At 38.2% G+C, this 27,991-nt stretch overlaps 1 protein-coding gene and 1 long non-coding RNA gene across 2 annotated transcripts; both read right to left on the bottom strand.

The window, feature by feature from the left end:
• Nucleotides 1–47: 47 nt before the first annotated feature.
• On the bottom strand, nt 48–27,987 carry LOC131507680 (uncharacterized). The gene is made up of 3 exons (XR_009259627.1): nt 27,879–27,987; nt 26,184–26,286; nt 48–590 (listed from the first exon to the last, which is right to left on the bottom strand). It is a non-coding gene; the product is annotated as an uncharacterized LOC131507680 (long non-coding RNA).
• Nucleotides 13,858–14,465, bottom strand: LOC131507679 (small nuclear ribonucleoprotein G-like). The gene has a single exon (XM_058722804.1). It carries the CDS (start codon nt 14,381–14,383, stop codon nt 14,153–14,155), a length of 231 nt encoding a protein of 76 aa, XP_058578787.1. The 5' UTR covers nt 14,384–14,465; the 3' UTR covers nt 13,858–14,152.
• Nucleotides 27,988–27,991: the final 4 nt, after the last annotated feature.

Here is a 27,991-nt window from a genome sequence, read left to right on the forward strand (position 1 = left end):
GAAAGAAAATCAAAGAATCCCCTCTTAGCTCAGTCTCTGTTTTACACATTTTTATTTTGCATTATTTTGTATTGTGCAGCATCTTGTCAAAATTTGTGTAGGCAATGATTGTTTTGCTTTACTGAAGGGAAGTGGGCATTTGTTAAAATCCTCAGCATACTAGGAAATAGAAGGTAAGGACTTTTTGATTGGTTGATTATTTTATTAAGATTTAGTATATTAGTGCAATGCACAATTTACAGTTAACACTGGATGATGATGATGTTGAAGAAGAAGAAGAAGAAGAAGAAGAAGAAGAAGAAGAAAGAAAGAAAAGAATGAATGAGTGAAGAATAAAAGAAAATACTTTATAAAAGTGGAAATTTAACTGATGTTGTGATTCATAGACATTATGCATAATGTATAGAAGAAGGGATAGTATGAATCCTTCATTTGAAGTAATCATATTTGGTGATTAAAGTCTAGTGAGCTGCTTTTTGCTTTTCAGATAATCTTCCTCCATTGCTGCTACTAGTCCCTCTGCATAGTTCATTAAACTATGGTCTGAAGTCAGAAGGCTGGAGTGACTTTATGGTTCTCAGTTTCCTCATCTGTGAAAAGGTAATAATAATAATGTTACCTATTGCATTATTGTGAATTACATATTATACCTAACACACAGTACAAGAGCTGGCACATCAAAAATACTCAACTATTGCTGGCTAATGACCATCAGGTTTTATTTTAGACTGTCCCTGATGATCTATCTACTCTGCTTATAAGTAATTGGTGTACAGAGTCATTCATAATTTAATGGCAGTTGCCACTTATGTGATTTCCAGTGTTTGGGTGGAGAACTATTTATCAAAGCCAAGGACTGTGTGTTCTTTTTCTGTGTCATGTTTATTCAGTCATTAAACAACCACAGTGTCTGTCTTACATTACTCAGTAGTCCTATGATTTAATTGTTGAAAATGATATCAGGTCCTAAATTATGTTTGAAAGTAGGGTCAGTCTTCCAGTAGGAAAAGCAGGCCTCCACCCATATAGATCATTCTGTTTGGGAAAACTGCGTCCTAGATTTTGTCCCTGGTTCAGATACAAATACATTGGTTTCAATAATTTGAGGGTAAGAGTTCTTTGCTTTCTCACTGTGCTTTCAAAATATTGTCAAAAGCTATCTCCTTTTCATTCTTATCTGCTGGACTAACCTGATCTTATGTTCACTCAAAACTTTTGCCCTAATCCTAGACAACTTATATTTAAGAACTGAAAATTTTTCATGGGAGGGTTTCCAAATTCATCCCATTTCAATTCATGTGGGATGCTACAAAATATTTCACTGAACATACCAATTTATTCATTAATACCTCTTAAATTTCCCCATTGTCTCATTTTAGACATTAACCATGGTGCCTTTAGCTTGGAGTTAGGGGAAACTCCGGGATTAGATGTTTAAATACCATAAAATCATTTTTTGGACTCTGATCATACTCTTGGCCAACCACAGTATGATATAATAGTAGTTGGAAGTTTAGTCAAGCATTTTAATTTCAAATAAACAGCTGTTTTGAGGATGGTTCTAATTGGAACTGGTACAGTTTTGACCCCCTCTTAAGTAGTAGGGTTCTGCAGTCAAAATATTCTGCTTATTATGTTTCCCCTAAATTAGGTAATATTACATCTTTTTGTCATCCTTTATTTCCTTTCTTATTTTTTATTTTATTTTATTTTTTAAGTTCATCTATTTATTTTGAGAGAGAGAGAAAGGGAGGGAGGGAGAGAGCATGTACAGAAGCACGGAACTAGCTTCAGGGCTTGAACCCACTCTACTAATGGTGAGACCATGACCTGAGCCAAAATCAAGAATCAGACACTTAACCAATGCCAGCTAGGCATCTCTCATTTCTTATCCCTGATGATACCCTAAATGCATGCCCTGATTTTCTTAGAATATCTTTTGGGGAACTCCTGGAAGGCTCAGTCGGTTGAGTGGCTGACTCTTGGTTTTGCTCAGGTCATGATCTCACCATTGTGAGGCTGAGCCCTGAGTTGGCTCTAGGCTAAGCATGAAGCCTGTTTAAGATTCTCTCTTTCAGGGCACCTGGGTGGCTCAGTTGGTTAAGCGGCCAACTTCGGCTCAGGTCATGATCTTGCAGTCTGTGAGTTCAAGCCCCGCATCGGGCTCTGTGCTGACAGCTCGGAGCCTGGAGCCTGTTTCCGATTCTATGTCTCCTTCTCTCTGACCCTCCCCTATTCATGCTCTGTCTCTTTCTGTCTCAAAAGTAAATAAACGTTAAAAAAAAAATAAGATTCTCTCTTTCTCCTGCTTGTGCACTCTCTCTCACTGTCTCTCTCTTAAAAAAAAAAAAAGTATAGTTTTTAAGAATACTTTTAGTTAATGTGTAATATCTATACATGCACTATACATGCACTAACAGTAATAAACAGTGTTTTATTGCTTAAGAAGACTCACAAGTTTCAAAATGATGATCCTTACAAATTTACAGCCTATTTAAAAAAAAAAAGAATGTGTCGATGGCATTAAAATAAGGATTGCATCACAGCAAAGTTTCCTTCAATGTCAGGGGTCCAGAGAGGCCAGGGTAGGCTGCTTTGTTTGCCGTCCATAAGGGTTGAGACCAGATGAGGTTTCTCTCTCAGATCAGGAAACACAGATGTGTACACAGAATATCACGGAAGCAAAAGGTCCAAAATGGAATCTTAGGTGGAGTTACTGCATTTTACTGGTCATGTAGACGTATTCCTGCTAAATAACCAGTCTCAATAGCAGAGCTGAGACCAGCTATAAAGCACTGGTCTCACTGATGTTAGTAATCCCTTGTTGACAAAGTGGTACAAATCACAAATATACCAAAACTCCTCAGACCCATGGTTACAAAACAACACTATTAATCAATGTGTTTCATGCCTTGACCAGGGGGTCAGTGCGATGCAGGAACTTTAGCAAAACAGTTCAGGCTCATTTCTGCCCTGTTGGAATCAACTGTTGGAGTACAGTCCACCACCCTAATCTGTGGTCAAGACCTTTTTACAACAAAGCAATTATCCTTTTTATAGAAATTAACTTGCCTTAGAATTGAAAGTCATACATAGATTCTAGACATTTGCAATAATCAGTAAGGAGGTGATAGGAATTCAAGCAGAAACTAAACCACTAAATAATACCAGCATAAATTTTTATGCTGACTTTATAATTCTTCTGCTTCCCTAATCTAGAACTATCTGAACTTTATTTTTTTATTTTATTTTTTAAAATTTACATCCAAATTAGTTACCATATAGTGCAACAATGATTTCAGGAGTAGATTCCTTACTGCCCCTTACCTATTTAGCCCATCTTCCCTCTCACAAACCCTCCAGTAACCCTCAGTTTGTTCTCCATATTTATGAGTCTCTTCTGTTTTGTCCCCCTCCCTGTTTTTATATTATTTTTGTTTCCTTTCCCTTATGTTCATCTGTTTTGTCGTCTCTTAAAGTCTTCATATGAGTGAAGTCATATGATTTTTGTCTTTCTCTGACTAATTTCACTTAGCCTAATACCCTCCAGTTCCATCCACGTAGTTGCAAATGGCAAGATTTCATTCTTTTTGATTGCCAAGTAATACTCCGTTGTATATATATACCACATCTTCTTTACCCATTCATCCATCGAGGGACATTTGGGCTCTTTCCATACTTTGGCTATTGTCGATAGTGCTGCTATAAACATGGGGGTGCATGTGTCCCTTTGAAACAGCACACCTGTATCCCGTGGATAAATGCCTAGTAGTGCAATTGCTGGGTTGTAGGGTAGTTCTATTTTTAGTTTTTTGAGGAACCTCCATACTGTTTTCCAGAGTGGCTGCACCAGCTTGCATTCCCAAGAACTATCTGAACTTTAAAGTATACATCTGCTGAAACATTAATAACCATGATCAATCTATCATTAATCAAGTCTACCTCTTCTTAGTCCAATTTTCCTCTGTAGGAATAATGTCTTGTGAAACAAAAACCAAAGATATAGCCACATTAGTATTTTTTAATACAGTCATAGTTAGAACTCTCAACTTTATTCATTCATTTTGAGAAAGTAGACCACTCTCGGAAGGTTGTCTGTTTTTTTCTCTTCAGCTCATTTCCTGGCTCTTCAAAAGAGAGAAGGTTTTGGCAGGGTCCTTCAGCTAAGACAGAATATTATTCTCTCTAAGCCTCACTAGAATTGTTAGATTTCCCCCTGTTTTGTAAAAGGCATTTATTGGCTCCTTTCCCCTCAGCAATAATTTTACTTTTCTTTCATTAATCATTAATTTTAATCCAAACCTTTCTTCCTAAAATTCTCTCTGTCCCAGCCAGTAGGTTAGTCCATGTATCTGATAACAAGATGAGACATGTTTGGATTTGCCTTTCAGGCCGTTCCAAGTGTAGGGGATCAGACTAAGTAGAGAAAATGGGGCTATCCTGTCTCCTAGGCAACAAAACATTTGCAGAGTTAGTCTTATCTTCCAAAGTGGGGGAAGGGATAGTCTATCCCATCAATCTCATTGAAATTCTTGCATTAGGTTTAAATTGGTAAACATTATCTTGTTTTAGATCATTGGCCTTGGGAGCCCTTAATTTTATATCCAGTCCAGGGATGAGCAGCCCAGTTCATTTGTTATGGACTGATTGTTTGTGTCCATCCCCACCCGCCAAATTTGTTTCAAAACCCTCCCCTGGGGCACCTGGGTGGCTCAGTCGGTTAAGCTTCTGACTCTTGATCTCAGGTCAGGTCTTGATATCAGAGTTGTGAGTTTGAGTCCCGCATTGGGTTCCACACTGGGCATGGAACCTACTTAAAAACGAAAATGAAAACAAAAAGCCCTCCCTTCAATGTGATGGTACTGGGAGGTGGGGACTTTGGGAAGTGATTAGGATTAGATGAGGGCTCCTTCCTCATAAATGGGATTAGTGTCTGTATAAAAATCATGAGGGAGATTATTGCTATCTGCTCTGTGCCTTGTGAGGATACAATGAGAAATCAGTAGTTTGCAAACTGGAAGAGGGCCCTCATTAGAATTCAAGCATGCTGACACTGTGATCTCTGACTTCGAGCCTCTAGAACTATGAGAAATAATTTCTGTTGTACATAAGCCACTCAGTGTATGTATTTTGTTATAACAGCCCAAACAGACTAAGACAGCATTAAAAAAGAAAATCGTCATAAACTATGGAAAGTTTGTCTTTGTTTCTCTATTATCCCCCCACTCTCTTTTCCCTACTTCCACTGTAAAAGCATAACAATTTGTCTAACAGAGACCCAACTTCAGTCTCCCTCATGTTAAGATGCAAAACACAAGTTAGTAAACAAATCCTTCAATCCATTGTCCTCCCTGCATCTTTTAAAGTAGTTGTTGTGTTTAGTCCAGTATAATTGCCTATTAATCTACTCCTTAAGGGGGAAAAGGAATATGATAAGCCCAGTCCATTGAATGTGATGTTTCTTTGCCCATTGTTGTACCATGTGGGCAAAGAAGTGAGTACTTTGATCTGAAGAAATGTAACTAAGAGGGCCAAACTGATACAATATTCTTGTTCTAGCTTTTTGGTAGTTTTTTTTTAATGTTTATTTTATTTTAATTAATTAATCAATTTATTCATTATTTTATTTTATTTTTAATATTTTATTTGTTTATTTATTTATAATATGAAATGTATTGTCAAATTGGTTTCCATACAACACCCAGTGCTCATCCCAACAGGTGCCCTCCTCAGTGTTCATCTCCCACCCTTCTCTCCCTCCCACCCCATTCATTTATTTCTGAGAGAGTGACAGAGAATGAGCAGGGGAGGGGCAGAGAGAAAAGGAGACATAGAATCCAAAGCAGGCTCCAGACTCTGAGCTGTCAGCACAGATGCGCTGGAGCCCATGAACCATGAGATCATGACCTGAGCCAAAGTCAGATATTTAACCGACTGAGCCACCCGGGCACCCCAACTTTTTGGTAGTTTTAAAAACAGCAGCCTCAGTCACTAAGCATGCAAAACCAAATCCAGAATATGTATCAAGTTCTGTCAATATCCATCTAAGTTCCTGGAGCAATAGATAAAGGGTCAATATTATTTACTTGCCAGCTATGCACTGGACCTTCTCCCCTGGGAATACTTCCAAAGGCTAATTGTAAACAGAACTGTTATTAACAATCTGAGTTTCAGTGAAGGCCACTGGTACATTTTATCATGTGGTCCATTGCTACATGGCTTGAGTTCCCTAATGTCAACTCATTTCATTGACCCACGTTGATTTGCATAAAGTTTCTTTGGTGAACAGCAACATGTTTCACTTTTGTTTGTCTTTGGAACTTACATAAAGATTTTCAAAGAGTGGTACTCCTTTTATCATCCCACTTACTAGACCCATTCTGTCCCACTTACTAGACCAAATTGTGAATCTGCTGGTAATAGCCCAAGAGTCAGTATACACTCAAAGAGCAGGACTTCTTTTTGTATCCAATTCTACCACTGACAGGAATACCACATATAAATTAGCCCCCTGGACCCACTTGTTCTTCTCTTCTTTCACAAGAATTTTGCCGTTTACTGGACACTGGTGGGCCACTGCTTTCCATGATCTTTTATTCTGGAACTGCTACCAGTGAACCAGCTTGACTGCCTGATATCCTTGAATAATCGATCGGTTGAAATGAGGGACCCAATTCTGCAATAGCAGTAGGCAAGGCCTGGCTTAAGTAGCTCTAAAGATTCTCATTTTCCATCTCCAATTAGTGCTGGTCAAAGAGACAATTAATATATTATTCCTTTTTTTAAATTTAGTTTTTAAAATATTTTTTAATGTTTATTCATTTTTGAGAGAGACAGAGACAGAGCATGAGTTGGGGAGAGGCAGAGAGAGAGGGAGACACAGAATCTGAGGCAGGCTCCAGGCTCTGAGCTGTCAGTAGAGAGCCTGATGCGGGGCTTGGACTCATGAACCGCAAGATCGTGACCTGAGCCGAAGTCAGGCATTTAATTGATTGAGCCCCCAACTTTTTTAAAAAAAATATTTTTTTAATGTTTACTCATGTTCCTTCTTAAATTTTACCTGGTAGGGATAGAAATTTCTATTAAAATTTTTATCTATGCCAATTATACATTAATGTAAAAAAATAGTTCTACAACATACATTTTATCACACATTCTAAATTTTAACCGTATTTTAATTTTTATACCTTTTATAGTAGCATTCCATATCCCTTAAATTAATTCTATCACTCTCAGAGGCTGATTAGCAAGCCTAACTAGTATTGTACATTGTACTCCCGTATTCAGTAGACCTAAAAGTTTATTTTTTACCTCCAGGCCATTTTATCCAGTCTTGGTGTTCATCTGATATACTAAAACAGAACATGAGGGAAGATCCAAGTGATTATCTTGAGCTGAGTATTATAAGAAACATGAGCTCATACAAAAAAATGATTGGATAAAATACCCTCCAGACTAACATTTTTTAATTAGCGGTGAAGGTTGCATAGGCTAATTGACTCTTCATTTATTATATACTTAGATGTCTTACTGACAGGAAGGATTCTCAAAGATTGTCAGTGTGTAATGGTGTAACAAGATTTGACCAGAGAAACAGTACTACTGGAAATGATACAGGATTTGTTATAGAATTTGACTTTACACAACTGTGAAAACTGGTTAAGTAGTTTCTATATGGCTTTTACTTCTGTGTCTGGTGCTGGGCCTGAAGCCAGCATGGCAGGAAATCCAGATGGAAAAAATGAAGTGGGGAGGGGCAAAGATAAACTGGAACCCCTGAGGACAAGATGGAATCTGCTTAGGTCCCTTACCACCTCTAAGCCTTAACTTCAGTGATGCATTAACTAGCAACAGAAGCTAGTAAGTTATGAAGCTAAATGCGCAGCTGACCCAGGAGTCAGAGTTAGAGAAGCTAAAGGAAGAGATATTTGGGGCACCCAGGTGGCTCAGTCAGTTAAGCGTCTGACTTCAGCTCAGGTCATGATCTCACAGTTTGTGAGTTTAAGCCCCGCGTCGGGCCCTGTGCTGACAGCTCAGAGCCTGGAGCCTGCTTCAGATTCTGTGTCTTCTCCTGTCTCTCTGCCCCTCCCATGTTCATGCTCTGCCTCTCTCTCTGTCTCTCAATAGCAAATAAACATTAAGAATTTTTTTTAATAAAAAAAAAATAGGGGCGCCTGGGTGGCTCAGTCGGTTAAGAGGCCGACTTCGGCTCAGGTCATGATCTCATGGTCCGTGAGTTCGAGCCCCGCGTCGGGCTCTGTGCTGACAGCTCAGAGCCTGGAGCCTGTTTCAGATTCTGTGTCTCCCTCTCTCTGACCCTCCCCTGTTCATGCTCTGTCTCTCCCTGTCTCAAAAATAAATAAACGTTAAAAAAAAATTTTTTTTTAAATCACATTGAGATAAGGCTTCATATCCAATAGGTGGCTAAAAAACAAAAGACAATAACAAGTTGGTAGAATTATGGTACAGGAATGTAGAACGTATGTGGAATGCATGGAACTCTCATACATTGCTGGTAGGATTGTAAAATGGTATAGTCATGTTGGAAGACAGTTTGATAGTTACTCAAAATGCTGAGCCTAAGGTTAGCCTAAAATTGCCCCAGCAATTCCACTGCTAGGCCAGAATAGGCAAATCCACAGAAACAGAAAGTATAGTAGTGGTTTCCTGGGGCAGGAAGAAGGAGGTGCATGGAAAGTGATTCTTAATGCTTAATGTGGTTTCTTGTTGGAGTGATTAAAATGTTCTGAAAGTAGATAGTAGTACTGATTGCACAAATCTATGAATATACTAAAAAGTATAAATTGTGCACTTTATACATTAATGTATTGTATACTTTCGTAAAATTTGGTTAGTATATCAAACCTCCTTCAGGTGGGCACCTTTGTGTGACTAGCACCATGAATGCCTAAAAACATGTATTTCATACGGCAAAAAAGGCATTTGGGCAGTGTTGTGATGGTAAACAACTGGCTGGAGGGGGTGGGAGTAGCCCTTGATTTGTAGCATTTGCCAATGTCCATGGTGTAAATATTCCTACTATGCCAACTTCAAGCTACTAGTGTGACATCACTGAACTTGAAGCTGAGAAGAGATAGGCACAATTGATTCTCATTGGGAAGGAGAAAGTGTGAAGTGGCTCTGGCAACCACTAGCTATTGATAATGTAAGTTTAATAGGTACATGGAAAGAATAATAGATAGAGAATCAGAAATACAGGGCGCCTGGGTGGCTCAGTCAGTTAAGTGTCCGACTTTGGCTCAGGTCACGATCTCACGGTTCATGGTCTCTGTGTTGACAGTGCAGAACCTGCTTGGGATTCTCTCTCTCTCCCTCTGTCTCTCTGCCCCTCCCCCACTTGCGTATTTTCTCTCTCTCTCTCAAAATAAATAAATAAACTTTATATAAAAAAAGAATCAGAAATGCACTGTTGCAACATGTACCTCCTGAAAGACTGTTGGGAACTTCTCAAACTTCTGATTTAGACACTGATCTTTAGACGTAATGCAGTATATTGAACTCTTGCTTGTTAGGGTGATCAGTAATGAACTCTTCACAGAAGAGCGAAAAGCAAAGTTAAATAAATTTAAAAATATCACGCATTGCTATGAAAAACACCCCAAAATAAATACATTTTTGAGGAAATACAAGTTACGGATCAATTTTTACAAAAGTAAAGGGGAAAATGTAATAAACAATAACAATGACTTAGTTTCAAAATCTATCAATACATGGTTAATCTGTACTGATAATGCTCTTTTTCTCACCTATACTACCATCCATTTTCCTCCTCCTGATTATTTTGCAAATTCCAGACATCATACTTCATCTATAATATTTTATTATGTGTCTCTAAAAGAGCTCTATTTTTTTAAGATTTTATTTTTAAGTGATCTCTACACCCAACATGGGCCTCAAACTTACAACCCCGAGATCAAGAGTCACATGCTCCACTGACTGAGCCAGCCAGGCACCTCAAAGAACTCTATTTTTAACATAGTCACAGTAGCCTTACCATACAGAAAATATTAATATAAATTTCTTAATATCATAAGAAATTCAGTTAGTGTTCAGATTTTCCCGTTGTCTTATAATTTTTGACAGTTTTTTCAAATAAGGATTCAAATAAAGTGTATAAACTGTGATTGGTTCCATGGAATTTTTTTACAAAGGCTTTTTGTGCTCAAAGAATTTTGAAAAACTTATTTTTGCACTAAAAATTTCAAATTAATATACAAGAGTATATTGGCTTCAACAATATAGCACATGGCCACATTCACTACCCCTACTACCAGAAGTTTTTCAGTCAAATCCTAAACCTCTTATCATTTCATCTATAAATCATCATTGTGTATCTTTAAAATATAAAAATATCTTAAAGTTTAACAAAAACCACAAAACTATTGTCATGTCTTAAAAAATATCAATATTTCTTTGATATTATTAAATACCCAGTTAGTGTTCATATTTTTCCAACTTTCCCCAAATTTTTTATTTGGGGAAATAAAATTGGTTTATTCAAGTCAACATCCAAATAAGGTTTACATATTAAATTAGCTTGTTGTCTCTTAAGTCTCTTTTTATCTATAGGTCTTTTTTATCTTTTTTTTAAGAAACATGATAGTTTGTCCTATAGAGTTTTGTATATTTTAGATTTTGCTGTTTATATCCTTGTGGTATTATTATATTTGATCTGATTCAGGTTAGGTTTTTTTTTTCCCCCCCCAAAATACCTGAGGTAGTGATGTGTGTTCCTATTACATCTCAACAAGAGGCACAAATGTCTGGCTATTTCTCTTTTTGTGATATTAAGATTAATCAGTGGTTCAGGTTAATTAATTAGATGGTCAGCTTAAGTATTCTTTTTTTTTTTTAATGTTTATTTATTTATTTTTCAGAGAGAGAAAGAGCATGTGCATGAACAGGGGAAGGGCAGAGGGAGGAACACGGAGAAACCCAAGCAGGCTCTGCACTGTCAGCACAGAGCCTGAGGCAGGGCTCGAACTCACGACCTGTGAGATCATGATCTGAGCCGAAATCAAGGGTCAGAAAATTAACTGACTGAGCCACCCAGGTGCTCTGGTCAGCTTAAGCATTCTATCAGCTTTTTATGTAAGGGTGTTAACAACCATTGATAATCACTGCCTATATCCATTATTTCACTGGAGGTTGCAAAAGGGTAATATTCTAACACTATCATTTCTTTTTTATTTTTTTAGCTGAAATTTTTTAGCTGAAATTTTCTCTATAGAGAAAATCTTTCTTTTACCAATGATTTATTCCAAGGTATAGTTAATTTGGTAAAGATAGGATAAATGCTTGATTCTTTCTAATTATTTAATATTTTCATGATGGGCTAGTTCCCTGGCATTTTTCAAAGGCAATCAAAGAAGTTAAAAACTTTTTATTATTATTATTATTAGGAGCATATGAACTTTAATACATTTGATATGTTGTAATCCAAATTATTTAGCTTTTTGATCTCAAATTGATCAAAAAAGGACAAATCTGTGGGTCAGTGGTCAAGTTGGATCCTAAGTTTTTCTTCCTTCCTTCCTTCCTTCCTTTCTTTCTTCCTTCCTTCCCTTCCTTCCTTCCTACCTTTTTCTTCCTTCCTACATTTTCTTCTTCTTTCTTTCTTTCTTTCTTTCTTTCTTTCTTTCTTTCTTTCTTTCTTTCTTTCTTTCTTTCGAGAGCAAGTGAGCCAGGGAGAGGAGCAGAGGGAGAGATATAGAGAATCTTAGGCAGGCTCCACGCTCAGCACAGAGCTTGACTGTGGGACCAATCCTACACTACTAGGATCATGACTTGAGCCAAAGTCAAGAGTTTGACACTCAACTGATTGAGCCACCTTGGTGCCCCACTCCTAAGTTCTTTTAGTATGATTTTTGATAACTTTGGTGTAATAAGATGTTCATGCTCATCTTGCACTTTTCCTGTTCCAAACTTGCAAGGAACCCTGGTTCCTGTTAGTGGGAAATGATTTTCAGAGACCATAATCTAGGTGTTTGGGGTGCTCATTGCCACTGAGTTGGTTATTGCTTCTAAGCCTTTTCAGTGGTCTACAGATTTTTTTAATGTGCAATGGGGGGGAGGGGGGAATCTGAGCAATAAGATTTAGTCTGAATAGAATAGGTGGAAATTAGAGATATGTCATCTTTCTACCATGTACCATCATTTTGTCTTTTTAAAGATGCATGAAATCTATTTTTTTATTAAAACATTTTTTAACGTTTATTTATTATTGAGAGACAGAGCGAGACAGAACATGAGCATGGGAGGGGCAGAGAGAGGAGGAGACACAGAATCCGACGCAGGTTCCAGGCTCTGAGCTGTCAGCACAGAGCCCGACGTGGGGCTCGAACTCACGAGCGGTGAGATCGTGACCTGAGCCGAAGTCGGTCGCCCAACCGACTGATCCACCCAGGCACCCCAAGATGCATGAAATCTTTAAAAAAATCTTAATTAGCTTCAATGTTTCAGATTTATTTGGACTTGAAAAATGAATTAGAAATTATGAAATTACTTAGCCGACCTTAATATTTTAAAAAAATGTTTATTTATTTTTTAAATTTTTTTAACGTTTTATTTAGTTTTGAGACAGGGAGAGATAGAGCATGAACAGGGGAGGGTCAGAGAGAGGGAGACACAGAATCTGAAACAGGCTCCAGGCTCTGAGCAGTCAGCACAGAGCCCGACGCGGGGCTCGAACTCACGGACCGAGAGATCATGACCTGAGCCGAAGTTGGCTGCTCAACTGACTGAGCCACCCAGGCGCCCCTATTTATTTTTTTAATATATGAAATTTATTGTCAAATTGGTTTCCATACAATGTTTATTTATTTTTGAGAGAGAGCAAGCAAGTGGGGGAGGGGCAGAGAGAGAGGGAGACAAGATCTGAAGCAGGCTCTGTGCTAACAGCAGGGAACCTGGTGTGGGCTCGAACTCATAAGCCTCGAGATCATGACCTGAGCTGAAGTTGGATACTTAACTGACTGAGCCACCCAGGCAACCCTGACCCTTAACATTTTAAACCACTTACAATAAACTTCGTGGATAGCAATTTTTCTATTAAAACATTTTTAAGTTATTATAGAAACAAGCTCTTCTGCTGTTAAGCCTCAGGCCACTTCTTAGCCTCAGACTAGCTAACTGTGCTCTCCTTTCCCTATTTTTTTTTTTTTTTACATTCCCCAGGGATTCATTTGGCTGTAATTTTCTTTTTAAAGGCCTTCCTCCAAGTACTGAGTGGAAAGAGGAATGAGAGAGTCTTTTGGAAATATTTTATATCTTGCTCTGGGTGGCAGTTATGTGAGTGTTCACATATGTAAAAATTCAAATTGTATACTTAGATTTTTTTTAACATTTATTTATTTTTGAAAGAGAGAGATAGAAAGCAAGTGGGGGAAGGGCAGAGAGAGAAAGAGACACAGAATCCGAAGCAGGTTCCAAGCTCTGAGCTGTCAGCACAGAGCCCGACGTGAGGCTCAAATCCACAAACCGGGAGATCATGAGCCAAAATCGGATGCTCAACCGACTGAGCCACCCAAGCACCCCTACCTAGGTTTTTATTTTTTTTATTTTTTATTTATTTATTTTTTTGTTTTTCTCTAAAGTTCTGCTTCTATTCTTGTATTCAAAAAATCTTCCCTGTTTATGTTCAAAATAAACAACTATATCGTTACTTCCTGTGTTTTACTTCAATTGCAGTATACTTGGAATATAGATGTACTTGGAAAAGTCAAGAGTACATCAAAACTACTACAAAAGTTTTGAAAATTACAGTTAATGTTTCAGAAGAAATCTGCTCAGGTTTGCAGTTTCTTTATCTTTCCATTAAAAGATGAAAAAAGGCCATCCTAGCCATGCTTCACATTTAATCAGATTCTTCAATATTAATGCATAAAAGCTTTGGAATAAATCAGTCTCAACCAGGAACAGTTTGTGTTAGAAAAAACTAGAGTAAAAGCTAACATTCAATTTTCCATGTTTGGAATGTCTGAGAAAGCATTTTTTGACTATTAAAAAAGTTTATTTAACAAAAAAGTTCAATATGAAAATGCATGACCTGATTTTTATATTGTAGTAAAACAGGTGCTATGAAGGGGACACGTGGAAGCAGTTGGTTTCTTCTGGTGAACACACCCATTGTTTATACTAGTTCCAAGGCTTCTAATGTGATGATACTATTTCCTCGAATTACCACCATTCCAATATTGTTCTGTTGCCCACTAGTTGCCGTCTCCACACATTCATCTATCACAAAATTCATAAAGGGATCGAACCCCCGCAATATACCTTGGACATGTCTGCCACCATTTAATTTCAATGATGATTTCTTGTCCATAAATTTTTTCAACTCGGGAGGGTGAGCTTTGCTCATGATGCTTACTCGGCGAGCTCAAAGATGCCTCCAAACGGAATTCGTGGAGTCCTTCACGCTCCCTACCTAGGTTTTTAATATGGATTCCCAGTTATCCCAGCACCAGCACTCCACACAGTGATTTGCTTTCAGGAGGCATTCAGTTTATTTGAACTGAACCATGATGTAATTCAAGTCTCAGCATAAGGACTTGACCTTCTGTAAGTGCTTGATAGGGATTTGTTATTGTTGATAGTGAGGACTACTCGTATATTCGGAACCATCTTCTGGGCCAAAAAAACATTTTGCCTAGAAGTTAGGTACATAATGCTTAACTAAAATTACAGTTACTCCAAATGAGTACTTTCTCATTTTGTTCTTGAGTTTTTTTGTTTGTTTGTTTGTTTGTTTGTTTTTAAGGACATTCCATAAATAATTTAATGGGAGATAAAATATGTAACCACTTTTGCCAACTATAGTCATGTCATAATGGCAATTAAATTTTATATTAAACATCATTCAATATCATAGGACAATGACATTTTTCCTGAGATTTTTACCTCAAAATGGAAGATTTGGTCAGGAAATGGAACATATCTTCTCTTACAATGGGTCAGTTTCCCCACTTTGGTGTTATCATCAAAATATTGGTTGCAGGGGCGCCTGGGTGGCGCAGTCGGTTAAGCGTCCGACTTCAGCCAGGTCACGATCTCGCGGTCCGTGAGTTCGAGCCCCGCGTCAGGCTATGGGCTGATGGCTCGGAGCCTGGAGCCTGTTTCCGATTCTGTGTCTCCCTCTGTCTCTGCCCCTCCCCCGTTCATGCTCTGTCTCTCTCTGTCCCAAAAATAAATAAAAAAAAAAAAAAAAAAAAATATTGGTTGCAGATAACTATGCTGTAATGTCTCTCACTTAACTTCCACCTATCCACTTCTTTTTTGTGTTTTTTTTTTAATTTTTGGGACAGAGAGAGACAGAGCATGAACGGGGGAGGGGCAGAGAGAGAGGGAGACACAGAATCGGAAACAGGCTCCAGGCTCCGAGCCATCAGCCCAGAGCCTGACGCGGGGCTCGAACTCACGGACCGCGAGATCGTGACCTGGCTGAAGTCGGACGCTTAACCGACTGCGCCACCCAGGCGCCCCTTCTTTTTTGTTTTTAAGTTTATTTATTTTTGAGAGGGAGAAAGAGAGCCTGGGGGAGGGGCAGAAAGAGACAGAGAGAGAGAGAGAATTCTAGGCAACCTCCATACTGTCAGTGCAGAGACCGACTTGAGGCTCAATCCCACAAACTGTGAGATCATGACCTGAGTCAAAATCAAGAATTGGACGCTTAATGAACTGAGCCACCCAGGCACCCCTCCTTTTCTTTTTTTTTTTTTTTTAAATTTTTTTTCAACGTTTTTTATTTATTTTTGGGGCAGAGAGAGACAGAGCATGAACGAGGGAGGGGCAGAGAGAGGGGGAGACACAGAATCGGAAACAGGCTCCAGGCTCTGAGCCATCAGCCCAGAGCCTGACGCGGGGCTCGAACTCACGGACCGCGAGATCGTGACCTGGCTGAAGTCGGACGCTTAACCGACTGCGCCACCCAGGCACCCCATCCCCTCCTTTTCTTTAAGTGAGCTTGCCCATGCCTCCTGCTCCAAGAGTTTGCTCACACATAATATTGCTCTTCAGTCCCTAGCCAACTGGACCAGGAGTAGATTATGCTAGGCTAATTGGTTTTTCTCTCCTCAGAATTTGGAATTGAATTTCTTTAGATTGCTTGAGCTGGAGATAATACATAGCCTGTGTGGGTATGTATTGCACGTGCATTTGTACAGGTGTGGTGATGGGGCAGTTGTCTAGGGCCCTGCTATACCATGTGGTAAAACTTGACTCTTGAGAAACTTGCCATTCTGAACAGTAGAAATACAGACTGCCCCATTACTCATCTGACACTCCCTTCTCTCAGCTTTACCCACTTTCTCATGTCTTTTTTTAAATTTTAAAAAATTTTATTTATGTATTTATTTTTAAGTAAACTCTATGCCCTATGTGGGACTTGAACTCATGACCTTGAGATCAAGACATGCATGTTCTACTGACTGAGCCAGCCAGGTACCCCTCTCATGTATCTTTTTCTTTTTTTTTTAATGTTTATTTGCTTATTTATTTTGAGAGAGAGTGCAAGTAGGGGCGGGGCAGAGAGAGAGGGAGTGAGAGAATCCCAAGCAGGCTCTATCCCGATGTGGGGCCCCATCTCACAACCGTGAGATCACGACCTGAGCCGATACCAAGAGTCAGATGCTCAACCAACTGAACCACTCAGGTGCCCTTCATGTCTCTTCTTCTATTCCCTAGCAGTATCAGGTGACTGGCTTAGCAAGTTTTAGACCAGAGGCAATCACTGATTCTCAACTTATTGAAGCATGTAATGGTTCAGAGGGTTCAAACACCCTTACTTTATGAATGATTCTTTTGGTAACTCCCTTCCTGGTCTTGAGGAAGGAGGAAATTCTCTACCCTCCCTCACAATGTAAGGAGAGATAATACCCTCTCTTTAGAATACTGTATTCCCTCCAAAATACAACTTTTATTGTTTCTGTCTTCTCTTATATGAGAAAGGGGGAAATGGTGGTGGTAGTGCGAATTTTCTCAACTAGTACCTCTCACTAGACCCAATGGGGGAGGGATAGACTCCAAAAGCTGATGCTTCCTCAAACACAGAATGGGATGTGGGAGGGTAATCTTTTTTTTTTTTTTAAGTGATCTCTACACCCAATGTGGGGCTTGAATTCATGGCCTTATGATCAAGAGTCCCATGCTCCACTGACCAGCCAGTTGTCCCAGGAGAGGGTAGTCTTTAGTACCATGTATTCTTAGCTGTGGGCTCAAAAACAGGACCCTATTTCACCTAAAATGAAATAATCCCTGACACAGACAATGAATTGAGTTGGATTCCTTCTAAATTCTGTTTCATACAATTAAAGCAGAAGTGCAACATTTGTGGTAGAGACTTGCAAATACGTGTATAAGACTAATATTACAAATCATTCAGAATTGGTTGTTTTTTTTAATACTCTGGTTCATTACTATTTACAGGGCATTTTAATAGATATTATGTCATTTAATTAAATGCCCAGGATGTTGCTGACCCATAATCCTATGGGATTGAGACCATGAACATTCCAGACCATCCCTGATATCCCAGTTTACTTTCCTATGATCTTTCCTTCTCAAGGCACACAGCCTCCTTCCCAGAGCCACAGGATTTCTAGTCATAGCTGATCCTAGACTAAAGCCTAGTTCAGGAAAGGAACATCTTTTCACCTATTTTAATCTCCCATTAATTTGACATTTAGGTTCTTAAAAAGCACAATTTCATTTGGAATGAGCTTCAGGATTTTTGTACCATCTGCATGCCTACCTTTATTTATCTTTGTTACATATAAGAAGAGTGCATTTTAAAATTTAAAGTGCATAGTATAATGTTGATTTTCACTAGCAAGGGAAAGTTAAATAGGTGGCCATGGAAGGGGCCCAGTGGAATTCCTGCACTTCTTGACCCTTCCCTGATTCTGTTTCTTCCTCTTTATAATTTTTATAATCTTTGCTAGTGTGGCATTTTGGAATATGGCTGAAGCTAAAAGTCTGTGGATTTAGTTAGACAAAGAGATAATAGCCAGGAATAGAAAGAGGCACTTACAATCCTCCTGTAATGCTTGGGGTCCCTTCAAGATTTATAATTCTACATAACACATTAGGAGAAAGAATATCCCATTAGCAGAAGATGCTATCTTTTACAATTTAAAGAGGCTGAAATACTTTTGTGACTGAAATATTTAACTCCAGTTAGGTGGAGATTGGGGAATAAAAACAGACATAGCTAAATAACTGTCAGAACTCAATAATCTTTAGTTTGCTTTTTTAAAATTTTTTATTTTGAGAGAGAGAGGAGAGGGAGAGAGAAAAATCCCAAGCAGGCTCCAGGCTGATAGTTTGGAGCCTGACATGAAGCTTGATCTCACAAATCATGAGATCATGATCTGAGCTGAAATCAGGAGTCAGATGATCAGCTGACTGAACCACACAGATGCTCCTCTAGTTTTATTTATGTGTATATGTTTAGTGTGTTCCAGAGAATGAAATAAGTAATATCTTTTATTTTTTTAAGATTTTATTTTTAAGTAATCTCTACACCCAGTGTGTGACTTGAATCCGCAACCCCAAGATTGAGAATTGCATGCTCTACCAACTGAGCCAGCCAGATGCCCCTAAGTAATATCTTCTAAAAGGAAGAAATGTGAGGGGATTCTATCCCCCACCCCTTCTCTGTCTCTCTCCCACTTGCTCTCTCTCTCTCTCTCTCTCTCTCTCTCTCTGTATGTCTCTCAAAATAAAAACCTATTTTTTTTTTTGAAGGAAGAAATGTAAAAGGGCAAAGGGCAACCATACTGAAGCTATCACACTGCTTCTCCACACTTATTAAACATTATCCACACTTACTTAAACATTATCTGCAAGGTTAGAGGACAAATAGTTTACCTTTAACTTTCTTCACCCTAAATGCCTTTCTTTTTCAAATTTATACTCAAGAAACTTTGATCTTTTCCTTCATCAGATCCCCTTCTTCCATATCTATTACACAAAAATTTGAAAAACCATTCTAGAAATTTTATGTTAATTTTATTACTTTCTAAAAAATTAGCAAATAGATTACTATTAATTATTATATAGAAAACAATGAACATAAAAAATCTTGTTTGGTTCTCTTTGCAGTTTTTTTCTTTTTTGAGAGAGAGAGAGAGCAAGAGAGCATGTGTGCACACAAGCAGGGGAGGGGCAGAGGGAGAGAGAGAATCTTAAGCAGGCTCCATGCCCCACACAGGGTCCAAGGCGGGGGGCTTGATCCCACAATCTGAGCCGAAATCAAGAGTCAGACGCTTAACTGACTGAGCCACCCAGGCACTCCTCCCTTTGCAGTTTTAAATTACGAAGATACAACTCATGTTCTCTATCTGAGGAAATAGCATGATAGTAATGAAACAGCAAACTCTTCAAAATATGAGTAATTTGATTTATTCTGATGACTATAAAAGTGAATAGACTTTCTCAAGATCTAATTCTCTTGAATTTAAGTTGTATAAAACTATCTTCAACTGGCTAACATTAAGGTTTTACACTTGAGTAATAAAACAGCTCTAATGTGAATTTGCAGTTCCTCATTAACTTTCAAAAAACTGTAGAAGCATTGTTGACCAAAATTAATCCCAAGTAAATTAAGAGTTTACATATAAAAAATAATTGAGAATTTAGAAGAAATTAGAAATAAATACATTAAATGTCTGGATCTGTATTTTTCTTTGTAGGCCACATGATTTTCATATTCATAAATGTGCCCCTAGTGACCAACACACAGTAGGTATTTATTCAACAAACATCTGCTGAACTGAATATAACCTAGGCTTAGAAGAAAAAAAACCTTAAAGGAAACTAGGAAATATTTTACTAAATTTTTAAAATTTAATTTCAGCACATTAAAAATTATAGTTACTGGGGCGCCTGGGTGGCGCAGTCGGTTAAGCGTCCGACTTCAGCCAGGTCACGATCTCGCGGTCCGTGAGTTCGAGCCCCGCGTCAGGCTCTGGGCTGATGGCTCGGAGCCTGGAGCCTGTTTCCGATTCTGTGTCTCCCTCTCTCTCTGCCCCTCCCCCGTTCATGCTCTGTCTCTCTCTGTCCCAAAAATAAATAAAAAACATTAAAAAAAAAATTAAAAAAAAAAAAATTATAGTTACTAAAAAGCAACTGTAAAACATTGGAAGCAAATATGGTAAAGAGTAGAGATCTTTCTTAAATATTTCATACAAATTGCTAAAACATAAAAATATAAACCTCTCTGAACTTCAAGTTATCTCAGGCATTTTAACAGTTTGTAAACTGTTTTAATAGATTCAAAACCTTTACATCTGAGATAAAACCTCAGTCTCAAACACTGTTTGGAATGAATGGATTAATCTTAAGAACAAAGCCCAATACTCTCAGAATATTAATATTTAATATTAAAAAACATAGTAAATCTTTTTTTAGTGTTTCTTTATTTTGAGAGAGAGAGAGAGCACAAGGAGGGGAGGGGCAGGGAGAGAGGGAGAGAGAGAATCCCAAGCAGATGCAGGGCTCAAATCCATAAATCATGAGATCATGACCTGAGCCGTAGTCAAGGGTCAGATGCTTAACTGACTTAGCCACCCAGGTACCCCAAAACACGATAATTCTTAATATGCTTAGTTCAGACTGTAGTTGAACTGCTGATATATTTTTAAAATCTCAAACGTGATATGATCAGGAATGATCTCATTTCCTAACACAACCATCTTTACTTTTTAATATTCCCTTTTTTAGTATTAATATTCTTTACCCAGGTGTAATCATAATGTGCATGTTGTGTCATTTTCCGCTTTAACAATAAATAGGTTCCTAAGCATTTTCCCATATGCTGTATGGCAGTCATAATTAAAAATTCATTAAAGAGGGGCACCCAGGTGGCTCAGTTGGTTAAGCATCTGACTCTTGATTTTGGCTCAGGTCACAATCTCACAGTTCAAGACATCAAGTCCTATGTCAGGCTCTGCACTGACAGTGTGGAGCCTGCTTAAGATTCTCTCTCTCCCTCTCTCTCTACCCCTACCTCACTCATGCTCTCTCTCTCTCTCTCTCTCTCTCTCTCTCTCTCTCTCAAAATAAATAAATAAATTTAAAAAATTAATTAATGACTTCAACACTGTACTGGAAGTCCTAGCCAAAGCTGTTAGGCTAGAAAAGTAAATAAAAGGCATCCAAATTGGAAAGGAAGTAAAATTATCTCTGTTTGTAGATGATATAATCTTATATGTAGAAAACCCTGAAGATTCCACAAAAAACCTGTTAGAACTAATAAATTCAGCAAAGTTGCAGGATACAAAATCACCACTCAAAAATCAGTTGCATTCCTACATACTAACAATGAACAATTGGAAAGAAAAATTAAGAAAACAATTCCATTTATAATAGCATCAAAAATGTTTAGGAATAAACTTAATTAAGGAAGTGAAAAACTAATACACTGAAAACTAGAAAACATTGCTGAAAGAAATTAAAGAAAAAAATAAATGAAAATACATCTATCCCGTGTTCATGGAATGGAAGATTTTATATTATTAAGATGTCAGTACTATCTAAACTAATCTACATATCAACACACTCCATGTCAAAATCTCAATGACATTTTTTTCAGAAATAGAAAAATCGTGCCTAAAATTCATATGGAATCTCAAGGGACCCTGAATAGTCAAAACAATCTTAAAATAAGAAGAAGGGGCACCTGGGTGGCTCAGTTGGTTGAGTGTCCAACTTTAGGTCAGGTCATGATCTCGTGGTCCGTGAGTTTGAGCCCCGCATCAGGCTCTGTGCTGACAGCTCAGAGCCTCGAGCCTGCTTTGATTCTCTGTCTCCCTCTCTCTCTGCACCTCCCTTGCTTGTGTGCTCTCTCTCAAAAACAAATATTTTATTTATTTTTTAATTTTTTTTAACGTTTATTTTTGAGACAGAGCCTGTTTCAGATTCTGTGTCTCCCTCTGTCTGCCCCTCCCCCATTCATGCTCTGTCTCTCTCTCTCTCTCTCTCTCTCTCTCTCTCTCTCTCTGACAAAAATAAATAAACTTTAAAAAAAATAAGAAAAAAGTTGAAGGTCTCACATTTCTGGATTTCAAAACCTACTCTAGAGCCATAGTAATTGTAATCAAAACAGTGTGGTACTGGCATAAAAACAGATACACACACACACGTGATAGTATTCTATCCCAGAAATAAACATTCATGTATATGGTCAGATGATTTTTGACAAGAGTATCCAGATCATTCAATGGGGAAAGAACAATCTCATCAACAAATGGTGCTCAGAAAAATAGATATCCAAATACAGAGGAATGAAGTAGAACCTTACCTTACACTATATAGAAACATCAGCTGAAAATTGATCAAAGATTTAAATTGAGTAGCTAAAACTATTTATATAACTCTTAGAAGAAAACCAGGTAGGGGCACCTGGGTGGCTTGGTTAGTTAAGCATCTGATATTGGCTCAGGTCATGATCTCATGGTTTAGGAGTTCAAGCTCTGCATCAGGCTCTGTGCTGACAGCTCAGAGCCTCGAGCCTGCTTTGATTCTCTGTCTCCCTCTCTCTCTGCACCTCCCTTGCTTGTGTGCTCTCTCTCAAAAACAAATATTTTAATTAAAAAAAAATTTTTTTTAACGTTTATTTTTGAGACAGAGAGAGACAGAGCATGAATGGGGGAGGGTCAGAGAGAGAGAGACACAGAATCTGAAACAGGCTCCAGGCTCTGAGCTGTCAGCACAGAGCCCGACGCGGGGCTCGAACTCATGGACCGCAAGACCATGACCTGAGCCAAAGTCGGCCACTTAACCAACTGAGCCACCCAGGTGCCCCAAAAACAAATATTTTTAAAAAAGAGAAGAAAACTGGGGAAAAACTTCATGACATTGGATTTGGCAGTGATTTCTTGGATATGACACCAAAAACACAGGCATTTCAAAGAAAAAAAATAGATAAATTGGACTTTATCAAAATTTAAAACTTTTGTGTAAAGGACACTGTCAATAGAGTGAAAAGGCAACCCATGGTATGAAAGAAAATATTTGCAAATTATATATCTAATAAGGGATTAATATCCTGAATATATAAACAACTCCTACAACTCAAAAACAACAAAAAAAGAACCACCCTGTTAAAAATTGGGCAAACTACTTGAATAGACATTTCTCTAAAGAAGATATATACAAATTGCCAATAAGCACATGAAAAGATTTTCAACATCACTGTCAGGATAATGCAAATCAAAACCATAATGATATACCACCTCACACCCATTAGGATGGCTGATATGGAAAAAAAAAAAAGAAACTGACAAGTGTTGGTGAGGATGTGGAGAAACTGGAACCCTTATACACTGCTGGTAGGAATGTAAAAGTGTGTAGCTACTGTGGAAAACAGTATGATGGCTCCTCAAAATATTAAATATAGAATAACCATATGCTCCAGCAATTTTGCTTCTGGGTATAAGTCTAAAAGAATTGAAAGCAGTGACTTGAATAGATATTTGTACTTCTATGTTCATAGCAGTTTTACAATAAGCCAAAAGGTGGAAGCAACCCAAGTTTTGTTGTTGTCGTTGCTGTTGCTTTGTCTCTTTAGGGAGAGAGAGAGAGAAAGCCCAAGCAAGGGAGAGAGACATTTGGGGGGTGGGGGGAGAGAGAGAGAGAGAGAGAGAGAGAGAGAGAGAGAGAGAGAGAGAGAGAGAGAATCCCAAGCATGTTCCACACTCAGCACAGACTCCGACATGGGGCCTGATCCCATAAGCCTGAGACCAAAATTGAGACCAAAATTAAGAATCAGACACTCAACTCAGTGAGCCACCCAGATGCCCCAGAAGCAACCCAAGTTTTTATCAATGGATGAATGAACAAACAAAATGTGGTATATACATATGATGAAATATTATTATTCAGCCTTAAAAAGGGAGGAAATTCTGCTATATGCTACAACATGGATGACCTTAATTATGCTAACTGAAAGAAGTCAGTCACAAAAGGACATTTTCATTTATTTTAAGTGATGATTCATTTATTCATTTATGATTCATTTATTTTAAGTTTTATTTAAGTAATTTCTACACCTTACATGGGGCTTGAACTCACAACCCTGAGATCAAGAGTCACATGTTCTTCTGACTGAGCCAGCCAGGAACAACCCTGTATGATTCATTTATATGAAGTGCCAAGAGTAGTCAAATTTACAGAGATAGAAAGTGGAATGGTGGTTGCCAGGGACTGGGAGAAGGGGGAATGGGGAATTAATGTTAACAGGCAGAGTTTTAATTGGGAAAGATGAAAAAGTTCTGGAGATTGATGTTGGTGATTGTTGCACAACATGAATGTATTTAATGCCATAGAACTGTGTAATCAAAAGTGGTTAAAATAGTAAATTTCATGCTATATATGTGTAACCACTCTTTATGGATTAAATTAGGTCTCCTCAGATTCATGTGTTGAAGCCCGAACAACCAGTGTGACTATATTTGGAGATAGGGCCTATAAGGAAGTAATTAAAGGTAAATGAGGTCATAAGGGTGAGCCCTAATTCAATAGCATTAGCGTCCTTATAAGAAGAAGAGATATCAGGAGAGCCTATGCACAGAAGAAAGGCCATGTGAGGACACAGTCAGGTGGTGGCCGTTTGTAAGTCAGGAAGAGAGGTCTCGCCAAAAACCAAACCTGTGGGCACCTTGATCTTGGATTTCCTACCACCAGAACTTTGAGAAAATAAATTTCTGTCGTTTGAGCCATTTAGTTTGTAGTATTCTGCTATGGCAGCCTGTGCAGACTAATACAACCACCAAAAAAAAAAAAAAAAAAAAGTGAAAAAAATTAGTAATGTTTTTCATTGCAAAAATAATATATGGCTATGTAAAAATTCAAACCATACAAAAGGGTAAAAAGTCATAAGGAAGTCTCTCATCACTTCCTCCTCTCCACCCTCCTTCCCTGTCCCCAGTAATCAATGTCAGTAGTTTTAGGAATATCTTCCAGAATGCTTTTATGAATATATAAAGCACGTATTATTTACAAACACTTTCTTCTTCTAGATCAAGAATCAAACTAGGGTCTGGTTCAGAAAGGGAAGAAATTTTCAAGTTTGTCAATCCCGAACATATAATTTAACATATTAATCCATTCCATTCCATGTTTAGATTATTTTTAGATTTTTTTTCTCCATCATACAAAATGTGATTAACTTTCTTAAAATCTTTCTTTTTAAATTATTTCTATCCTCAAGTTTCTTAGATCATAACACACAATGTAACAAGGTTATCCTTTCCATTACCATTGTTCACAAAAGTTATTTCCATATTTTTATTTCCATCATATAAATGTAATTAATATCTTCATAATCTTACTTTTAAATTATTTAAGTTCCTAATAGTGAAATTGAGCCAATTTTTTTTAGAACTTCATATATATCGCCAAATTGATTTCCAAAAAGCGAACTGCCAACTTAAGTTTCTACTAGTAGTATTAATAGTACAAATATTAGATACTCCTATTTAAAAATATCTCCAGGGATGCCTAACTGGCTTGGTCGGTGGAGCATGTGACTCTTGATCTTAGGGTTGTTGTGAGTTCAAGTCCCACGTTGGGTGTAGAGATTACTGAGACATAAAAAACCTTAAAAAAAAAAGTCTCATAAGGTAATAGTTAAAAAAGGAAAGCTTACTTTAATTTGCATTTTTGATGAGATTGAAGATTTTCAAATATTAGTTGTTTGTATCTCCATTTGTGTGTAAGCCATCAGTTCATACTCTACACCTACACAAGTATTGGAGACAAGTAATATCTTCCTTATTAATTTGTATGAGTCCTTCATATATTATGGTGTTACTCCCTTATCAATATTTATTTCCAGTATTTTCCAAGGGGTATGTCTTTTATGGGCCATTCAACAAATATTTATTCAGTATCTACTATGTTCCATGTGCTGTGTAAGGATTCTATGTTATTCTTCAAATTACATATAGAATTACACATGCACTTTTTTTTCCTATTGTTTAAAGTTTAGAAAGGTTGAACTTTATGATTGGGCAAACAACCATATAAGATCCCGAATCACTGTCTGTGGGTAAAGCTGGCCCTTTCTATCTCTCATGAGATTACAAGTAGATGCTGGGCAAGGATGCAGTCATCCAATGCTTGACTAGGGTTACAAGATCAGCCCAAAGTAGCTCACTCACATGGCTGGTAAGTTGGTGTGGTTGTCGATGGAGGCTTTTGTTCCTCTCCACATGTTCCCTTCATAGAGGTGCTTGAGTGGAGTGGTGTGTAGACTAGCTTCCCCTATGGCACACAAACCAAAAGAATGAGGTGGAAAGCTGCAATCAGTGCCTTTATGACCTAGCCTCAGAAGTCACATGCCTTCAGCTGTATTCTATGGATCAGCTTAGTCCTGAATCAAAAGTGCTGGAGGCGGACTACATTTACAGAGGTGAGAATCATTGGAGTTTACCTTGGAAGCTACCTACCAAGGATCCTAACATCTTGATTTTTCCTGTAGTTTACTTTATTAAAGCAAATATTGATAATTTTGCAACAACCCATATGATTCTAGTTGTGACATACTGTTGTTTTAAACACAGCTGTGTTTGCAAACACATCTGTGCACAGGAGTGCTCTCAAGCATATAAGACTTTTTTTTTTTTAAATGTTTATTTATATTTGAGAGAGAGAGAGAGGGAGCAGGGGAGGAGCAGAGAGTGAGGGAGACACAGAACCTGAAGCAGGTTCCAGGCTCCGAGCTGTCAGCACAGAGCCCCATGCAGGGCTCCAACCCATAAGCAGTGAGATCATGACCTGAGACAAAATCGGATGTTCAACCTTAACCAACTGAGCCACCCAGGGGCCCAAAGACTTTGTTCCACAAATTAAAGTTCCACAAATTCAAGATCCTTTGTTATAGCAACATGAACTTCATTAGGGCCTTAGATTCCACCTCAAGCTCTCTAAATTTGAGTAGAGTTCAAGATGTCAGATTAAGGGCCAAGAAGTTTGACTTCTATTTACTTGTAATCTGTTAATTAACTAGTAAACACTTTTTTTTTTTAACCAGAAACCTTAAATTATTTAGAAATCTTTAGCTGTGTAAAGATTTACACGTGAAAAATATCTTTCAAATTATATTACTAATTTGCTAAAGGTGACTCAATCAGTTGAAATGATTTACTTAGTAGCTGGGTAGAAATTCGTTAAGGTCACTAAATCAGGGTAAGGAAAACAGTTTCTTAGGAGTTTTCACCGCTTCTGGAGGATAGGCAGAGAGGATCTGCCTTTGTGAAATCTGTTTGCAACTTACACTTTTACTTGCCACTGGTCCTGTTCTAATTAAAGTTTGTTAATTCCTGGGGCTAAGAAACAATAGAGTAGCTATAAGTTTTGCCAAATTGGGAAATTTCCGGGGCCCCAAAGGTTTATCTGGTAGACTAAGAAGGCCAGAATGGGAGAGCAGGAAGCACCAACTTGGTCCAAAAATAACTAGGGTTCTTACTCCCCTAATAGTATTCCTGCAATTAAAGCTTAGGGGTGCCGCCCAACAATGCTTACCCCCTCCCTGTTCACTGTCTCCCGACCCGCAAGTCATCGATGGTGACATAGTCTCTTTTTCTAAGCTTAATTTTAGACAGCTTTCCGGGTGCAAAAACATTAGGGGAGGGTAAAGAAGATCAATAACTGCTACATCTGACATACTTTTGTGCATCAGACTAAATACTCATCTCCTAATTTTCACTCGGGCCTGAGTGATAAAAAAAATAAAAATTTCTACTGAGGTACCCTTTCTCAGCACCCGTGAACTTGAGCCCACCTCTACTTCTACCCTCGCAATTCTAAGGACTCGGGTCAGAGAAAGCCACCAGCTCAGACAAAGGGAAACGCACAGCAAAGGACGTTGTCCACCAAAGACAAAACAGAGGCTACGCTGGTCAGTTAAACAAACCGGGGCCTCGCCCTCCTCACTACACAGCGCTCGGCCCCACCCCTCCCAACCGGA

This window comes from Neofelis nebulosa, chromosome 3 (assembly GCF_028018385.1).
Source record: "Neofelis nebulosa isolate mNeoNeb1 chromosome 3, mNeoNeb1.pri, whole genome shotgun sequence".
Classification (NCBI taxonomy): Eukaryota; Metazoa; Chordata; class Mammalia; order Carnivora; family Felidae; genus Neofelis; species Neofelis nebulosa.